This window comes from Acomys minous (assembly GCF_964271855.1).
Source record: "Acomys minous genome assembly, chromosome: 16".
Lineage (NCBI taxonomy): Eukaryota > Metazoa > Chordata > Mammalia > Rodentia > Muridae > Acomys > Acomys minous.
Genome location: NC_140498.1, coordinates 39,087,331 through 39,095,436, shown reverse-complemented (window position 1 = coordinate 39,095,436; position 8,106 = coordinate 39,087,331). Strand labels below are relative to the sequence as shown.

General features: G+C 49.9%; 1 protein-coding gene across 2 annotated transcripts; it reads right to left on the bottom strand.

Moving 5' to 3' along the window:
- Window positions 1-239: 239 nt before the first annotated feature.
- DECR2 (2,4-dienoyl-CoA reductase 2) lies at window positions 240-7,634 on the bottom strand. Of its 2 annotated transcripts, none has more exons than XM_084763110.1 (9): window positions 7,455-7,634; window positions 6,174-6,242; window positions 5,282-5,333; window positions 4,534-4,669; window positions 2,914-3,038; window positions 2,749-2,842; window positions 2,297-2,401; window positions 1,762-1,979; window positions 240-842 (listed from the first exon to the last, which is right to left on the bottom strand). In XM_084763110.1, exons 1-8 carry the CDS (start codon window positions 7,532-7,534, stop codon window positions 1,762-1,764), a joined length of 879 nt encoding a protein of 292 aa, XP_084619236.1. In that variant the 5' UTR covers window positions 7,535-7,634; the 3' UTR covers window positions 240-842. The 2 variants fall into 2 exon arrangements, with proteins under 2 accessions (XP_084619236.1, XP_084619237.1); XM_084763111.1 differs by having other exon boundaries at window positions 240-748; window positions 7,455-7,633.
- Window positions 7,635-8,106: the final 472 nt, after the last annotated feature.

Here is an 8,106-nt window from a genome sequence, read left to right as displayed (position 1 = left end):
GTGAGAGACAGGCATGAGATGCAACCAAGCCGAAGGGACACAAAATAGAAAGGAGACATGGCTGGGCGTAGTGGTACAAACCTTTTATCCTAGCACTTTGGAGGCAGAGGCAGGTGGATCTCTGTGAGTTCAAGGTCAGCCTGGTCTACAAAGTGAGTCCAGGACAGCCAAGACTACACAGAGAAACCCTGTCTCAACAAAACAAAACAGAGAGAGAGAGAGAGGAGACACAAACACTATTTCAGTGATAAAAATCAATCTTTTTAATTTTCTTTCTAGACTTAAGAAATTCCAACTAGTAGATAGTAAACATTACAGATAGTAAAAAGGATTAATTTTTAAAAGAAAATGAAACTTTTTTTTTCTGGCCAAATCATAGGAACTCTTCAGACACCATAAGCAAGCAGCAGGCTAGGCTCTTGACCTGGTTCCTCCTACCCAGAACGTGTGCAAAGGAGAGGCAGACCATGGAAAACAGCTTGGTCACCAGAGGAAGGGCTGGGTGGCTAAGGCTGACAAATCAGGTTCCCGACATTTCCTGTGTGACTATACACCAGTGCAGCAGGAGGCATTTCTCATGAAGAACACTGCCTCCTGCATAGGATTTTCTTAAATACAATGTTGTTTACCACGTCAAAAGACGTATCCGGGGCGGAGGATGTGGTTCAGTTGATTCAGTGCTGGTTTAACATGCACGAAGCCTTGGGGATGATCTTCAACACAAATTGCACAAATTGGCATGGTGCCTCTTTTGGGAGGTAAAGACAAGAGAATCCGAAGTTAAAAAATCATCTTCAGGTGCACAGCGTGTTTGAAGAGAACCTGAGCTGCATGGGATCCATCTTTAAAAAACAAAGAAAGAAAGAAAGAAAGAAAGAAAGAAAGAAAGAAAGAAAGAAAAAGGGGCTGGAGAGATGGCTCAGTGGTCAAGAGCAGTGACTGCTCTTCCAAAGGTCCTGAGTTCAATTCCCAGCAACCACATGGTGGCTCACAGCCATCTATAGTGAGATCTGGTTCCCACACCTCATCTGCAGGCCTACATACCGGCAGAATACTGTATAAATAAATAAAGAAAGAAATAATAAAGAAAAGAAAAAGGATCTAGAGAGATGGCTCAGCTGCTAAAGGTTAGACTCACAATGAAAAATATATAAAAAAGAAAGAAAAAGGACAGCACTAGGGAGGCTGAGGCCAGCCTGGTCTACAAAGCAAGTCCAGGACAGCCAGGGCTACACAGAGAGACCCTGTCTCAAAAAACCAAAATAAATAAATCAATACACAAAAAAGAAAGAGTTAGAGAAAGAAAGAAAGAGAAAGGAAGGAAGGAAGGAAGGGCTGGGCATGGTGGTGCACGCCTTTAATCCCAGCACTCAGGAGGCAGAGGCAGGTGGACCGCTGTGAGGTCCAGGGCAACCAAGGCTATACAGAGAAACCCTGTCTCAAAAAAACAAAAACAAAAAAAGAGGAAGGAAGAAAGAAAGGAGTCGGATTTAGCACTCCAGAGCCTAAGGCAGAAGACTGAAAATTCAGGGCAGTATCCTTCCAATAGGGAGGAGGCAAAGGTCACTGGGAAAAAACCCACTGTCAGAAGCCTCCGTCCTTCACAGCCCCACCAGGCAGGGCCCTCTGTGCCAGGACAGGGGGAGGGTTGATTCTGAGAAAACGTGGCCCTATAGTTGTAGTTCATAGCTGCACCCGGTAGAGTAAAAGATGGGGCATCCAAGGACATGGGAACCCCAAGAAGTGGGAACAGTGCCTCACCTAGAGCTTAGCAGAGAAGGTTTCAGACTCTACCAGTTGATTGATGTTGTTCGGAATGGTCATCCAGCTGCCACCATCAACCACCAACAAAACCCCTGTGACGTAGGAAGCCAGAGGGCTGGCCAGGTACAGCACGCTGTGGGCGATCTCGGTCTTGTTCCCAGGTCTTTGAAGAGGGCTTGAAAGACACTTTAACCTCAGACTGGCCTGGGGGCCTCCTGGAAGGCAATGGGAAGTCAGGCCCCAGGAAGCCCCTAGCCCAGGGTGTGTGATGCTCTTTCTAGCCAGCACTCTCCCTCATCCACATCTGGAAACAGCGGTTGCTCTATCATGACAGAATTTTTTTCCTTTTTTTTTGGAGACAGGGTTTCTCTGTGTAGCTTTGGCTGTCCTGGACTCACTTTGTAGACGGAGATCCTCCTGCCTCTGCCTCCCCGAGTGCTGGGATGCACCGCTGCCTCCAGCAAGACAAATTTTGAAGCCCTGCTACAATTCTAGAAGCATCAACAGGTATCCCAGACTCCCAAAGACTTACCTAGTCTCCGGATCCCCTCAGTGCCAATGATGGGACCAGGAGCCAGGCTATTGACACGGATATTCTGGGGACCCCACTCCACGGCCATGTGTCTTGTCATAGCATCTGCATGGGAGGAATGCACATAGGAGGTGAAATTGTAAGGCTGCCTCAGGGGTACCCCAAATGCCAGTGGGAGCTCTACAGTGTCCACTGCTATGATCAAGTACTTTTATTTTTTTATTTTTTTGGTTTTTCGAGACAGGGTTTCTCTGTGTAGCCTTGGCTGTCCTGGACTCACTTTGTAGACCAGGCTGGCCTCGAACTCACAGTGATACGCCTGCCTCTGCCTCCCGAGTGCTGGGATTAAAGGCGTGGGCCACCACCAGCCGGCTACAATCAAGCTCCTACGGAGACTATCAGCCTCCAGGGATCAATCGTCAAGGGAGGCGGTTCACAGGGAGCACTCATACCGACAGCTGCCTTGGCAGTGCCTGCATGGACCTGCAGCACCTGCCCCCGCATACTCAGGGTGGCGGTGATGTTCACGATCACTCCTCCATGGTCCTGAAACATACAAGGGACGGCAATGAGTGGATAGCCACTGGAGGAAAGGCCCCTGCCAGGAGGATACCCACCCGGAAGAACTTCTCATAAAGCACACGAGACACATTGAAGGTGCCAATGGTGTCGATGTCAAGCACAGTCTTAAAGGCGTTGAAAGACAAAGCACTGGCAGGACACAGGAAGTTTCCAGCTGCACCTAGAGAACAGAAGGGGAAAGCTGGTGGAAGGTGGCTTTGAGAATACAGGGCACTAATGGGCTAAGCTCTGTCAAGAGTGCAAAGAGGGGCCTGGTGTTCTGCGGGCAGTGAGGGTATGAGACCCTCAAAGCCGTCTAAGCCGGATGAGACAGTCTGGATATTGAAGGATGTTTTTATGCACTGTGTATTCAAATGCTGATTTCTGTACCCAGAAATCTGGTTGCAGTCTCACATTGTCATTGTCATTATTATGAGGCATTTCTTGTCTCAATGTTGTATAAAAAATTGTTCTCCATCACTTCTGATTGGCTAATAAAGCTTTAGCTGAACAGCCATTAGCTGGACAGGAGAGGACAAGGTGGGACTTCTGGGGCGCAGAGAGAAGGACCAGGGGGGTGAGAGTAGGGTACAGAGAGGCCATGAGGACATGGTTGAACAAGGAGATGCCAGAGTGAGACCAAGATGGCAGGTAACAGGCCATGTGGCTGAGAAGCAGGCCAGGCCAGCCTAATCCAGTTAGAACCACTCCTATCTGCCTAGTTATAATGCCTGAAGCTTTAATAAGTATAAAGGTCTCCGTGTCATTGTTCAGGAGTTTGGGCAGGCATAGAAAAGCCTGACTTTTACATATGGCGGCAGCACTTGGGGCAGAGGCAGAAGGGGTCATAAGCTCAAAGCAAACAGTAAGCTTGACCCCTGCCTTTGCCTATATGAGAGTCTATCTTGCAAAATAAATAGGTGTGTGTGTGTGTGTGTGCGTGTGCGTGTGCGTGTGCGTGTGTGTGTGTTTGTGAATGTGACCTTGTTTGAAAATAGAGTCTTTAGCTAGGCATGGTGACACATGCCTTTATTCCCAGCAAGCAGGAAGCAGAGACAAGCAGATCTCTCTGAGTTCCAGCCCAGCCTGGTCTACCAAGCAAGTTCCCAGGACAGCCACGCCAGGGCTGCACAGAGAAACCTTATCTCAAACAAAACAAAACAAAACAAAACCAACAACAAAAAGACAGAAACAAAGAAAAGAACCACAACGTTAAGAGCACTGACTGCTCTTCTCCTTTTTTTATTTTTTTATTTTTATTTTTATTTTAAGACAGGGTCTTTCTTTGTAGCCTTGGGTGTCCTGGACTTACTTTGTAGACCCAGCTGGCTTCCTGAGTGCTAGGATTAAAGGCCTGCACCACTACGCCCGGCTACTTTTTTTTTTAATAGAAAATTCAGTATACAAAACACCCCTGAATTATGATGTCCTCATATCCACAGGGCACCTAGTATAGCTTAGGCTTTGCTGACCCATCACTTGGAAAAAGCAAAGATAGTCCAGGACAGAGCCTGTAGCCAAGACTGTGCCTCTGGCAATTGGGAGTCCATAGCTGGGCCAAGACAAACACCTAGACTTCTCCGGCACACCCCTGTCCCAGGAGCAGGGTTCTGGAGCTTCTAAAGACCCCTTTCAACTTATCACAAGACTCCCGGCCTTCGTTTCTGCTCACTCACAGTTAACGAGGATGTCGATTTTGCCAAACTCTTTCAGCGCCTGGTCTACAGCAGCCATGACATCTGGGGGAACTCGGACATCCATAGATAGAGGGAGGCACCGCTTTCCGGTGGCAGCAACCAACTTTTCAGCAGCCTAGACACCAGAGAGAAAGAGAAGTGGAAGGCAACCTCAGCCTGGAGAAGCAGCCTCAGCCAGGAGAAGCAGCCTAAGCCTGGAGAAGCACACCCTTTAGAACGTCACGGAAATGACTCATGTACGTTAGTTACATTAGGACCCCAAGTGTGCTGTGGTGGGTTCCTATGGCAGGTCTCTGTTCGAGGCCAGCCTGGTGAGTTCCTGGATAGCCAGGGCTATACAGGGAAACCCTGTCTTGTGCCAGGAAGACTTAGCTTGAAGATAGCCACCCACTGGGGTCATGACACCCTTGGTGGATGCTGCTAAGACATCCTGCACTCTCTATAACATGTCACCTGTCCCAGATCCCACTTCTGCCTACCCTCTGGGCCACTCCCTCTGGACCGAGCTGGGTGGAGTGGTGCTCTCCAGTACTGGTGATCCTACTGAACAATTTCAGAACCATATTACTTCTAAAGCCGCGACCCAATAACCAAACATCTAAAAAGTCAAGGCTATCTATGAGCGTCCACGGCCACTGGGTTCCTCTTCGCAAGAAGAAACAGATGATGTTTTGTTTCTCTCTCCTGGGGCTCAGAACTCTTCCCAACCCCACAGCCTCCTTCTCACCGTGGACACTCTCGGCAGACTCCTGCTGACGATGACAGTATGGCAGCCATGCCTATAAAACCAGATGGTGGGCCTTAGAAGAAAATTATGAGGGACACATCCTGGGGGGAGGGGCGCCTACCAGGCACTGCTCTACAAGGAACGTCCCCAAGACCTTAGCTTGAGGTATGAACCAAGGCTGAAACTTGACTCTCAGCAGGCACAGGGACTCAAGCAAGGCTGAGTCACTCTAGAAACATCCTGGGGTGCCATGGTTGCCCACTCCTAGGTTTCCGTGAAGTGTCTCTGGCTTGGAGTGTTCTGCCCCAGACACCATATACATGGCAGAGAGAGTGTGCTGGGCTACTGGTGCCAATGCCAGATCTGTGCAGGGCCTGCTGGGGCACTGGAGTGATGGACAGAGAGGCCATTTTGAAAGAGGGAGCCTCGTGCTGACAATGGTTAGGACACAGGTTCCACAACAGCTAACACTAACTTATTTAATCTTTAGGACTCTGAATACAACAGAGTTTTGTTCTACCAGAAGAAACTGCACAAAGCCACCAGCTCTGGATAATACTCACTCCCGGTTGTGAGACGGGGAGTGCTGGGGACACTGGAGAAGGGCTCGACCGCCTCCACCTCAGCCTCAGCCTAACTCTGAGCCTCCACTGGCTTTCAGTAGCAAGTGGCTAACCCTCTCAGTGTGGCCACACAACCTGTGACTGAGAGACACTGTCCCCCACTGTAGCACCCCCGCCCCCTCCAACCTATGAGACTCTGAGGCCAGTCACACAGTCTCAGCCACCTCTAGGAGACCTCAGGGCAGCATTCAACCACTGCCCAAAATCCATCAGGGCCCAGGCAAAGGGACGAAAGGTGGTAGGGAGGGTCTCAGAGCAGCAGTGTGTACCTCATGAAAATCTCAGCGATCCGGAAGCCAATCCCAGAGCCACCGCCTGTGATAAAGGCCACTTTGTCCCTTCAAAAACAGGAAATTGTAGTCACCTTTTTAGATTTTTTTTTTGTGGTTTTTCAGTTTTGTTTTTGTTTGTTTACTTGTTTTGAGACAGGGTTTCTCTTGTAGTTTAAAGGGATTAAAGGTATGCATCACCACCCCTTGGCTTTTCTTTGGTTTTTAGACACAGGGTTTCTCTGTCCTGGAATTGCTTTGTAGACCAGGCTAGCCACCAACTCACAGAAATCTGCCTGTCTCTGCCTCTAGAGTGCTGGGATCAAAGGCGTGCACCACCAGCAGCTGGCTTCTTTAGATTTAATTTTACCTGTGTGTGTGTGTGTTGCCTGTGTGCCTACAGAGGGCTGCGTTCTATTGTTAGCGCTGGGGACCACACCTGAGTCCTCTGCAAGAACAGTAGATGCTCTGAACCACTCAACCAACTCTCTAGTCCCTAGAATCTACTCTGAAAGCAATGTGGATCCATGCCTGTAACTCCAGCACCTGAGAGGTGGAGGCAGTGGAACCGGGAATTTAAGGGGGGTGGGGGTGGGGGGGTGGGGAGGGGCGTTGCACAACTTTGCTCCCCCAGCACTTAGGTAGAGGCCAGTCATTGCCACAGAAGGTCAACAGATAGGAGGCCTTTTGTTTGTTTTTATTTCTTTTTTTTTTCTTTTTCTTTTTCTTTTGGTTGTTCGAGACAAGGTTTCTCTTGTAGTCCTGGCTGTCCTTGACTCACTTTGTAGACCAGGTTGGCCTCAAACTCAGAAATCCGCCTACCTCTGCCTCTGCAGTGCTAGGATTAAAGGTGTGCGCCTTTGTGGCCTTTGATCCCCGTGAACTTCCACCTACTGTGTTTGTGAAAGAAAATATGCTCCTGAAGAGCATGAAAGTCAATTGGGTTGTTGGACGCAAATCCCCAGCAATAAAGATGCAAACTTTAAAGTCGGTTATTTTTAGGCTTCCTAAAAGTTCAGGGTGAAGGAGACTATTTTAGCCTAAAATTCTCTGTGTAGTAAAGTTATCGAGTGAGACACGTTTTCAAAAACAGACAAGCTTTCTCCCTCTCTATCCCTCTTCCCATCCTTCCAGAACCCCAAGAAACTTCGGGTCTACAATCACCCAGGAGACGGGTACTGAGCACCCGTCCTCTGTGCTGTCACATCCAGCGGCTGTTCCGTTTTTGACCCCTATATAACCTGACTCCAGATCGCTTCTTAGTTCCCTGCTTTAGCTTACTTGAGAAGGTCCGGGCAGAAAAGGTGGTGATATTCGGGAAGACAATCGTCCTCCTCAACGTCGGGCGGCAGCTGGGCCATGGATGCTGTGTGCGGGCCGGGGCTGCGAGGACAGTAGAATTGGGAACCAGATATACTTTCCAAGGCAAAGGCCAGTCTGCAAACTGCTCGCTCCGCCCAGAAAGAGCCAGAGCCAGAGTCCCGCCCCCATGCCACCCCGCCTACCAGACAACCCCGTAGGGACGCCTCGCCCACAAGGAGGTGCCTTAAGCCCTTCTATCATACCCACATAGGCGACTCCCCGCCTCCAACTCTTTCCACTCCTCCCGGCGGACACCCCGCCCACACCGATGGTGGCGCGCGGCCTGCTGGGACTGCGAGTGGGAGGAGGCACTGACGCAAAGGCACAGCGGTGCCCAGCCGCCACTTAGCCCAAGTACCCAAGCTCGCCAGGCGGAGTGGTATCAGCTGTGGAAGTCGGAACTCCAGCCTGATCACCGCTCTGCCCCTTGGACACTCCCTCCCAGTGCAGAGGATCTGGAGCTTGCAAAGCCCACAGCTCCCTCGCGTGGCTAGCCAGGGTGAAAATTCCAGAGTGACCCTCTCGGTGGCTGGCAAAGATCACTGCACATCGTTCAGGTTCAAACGGAAGC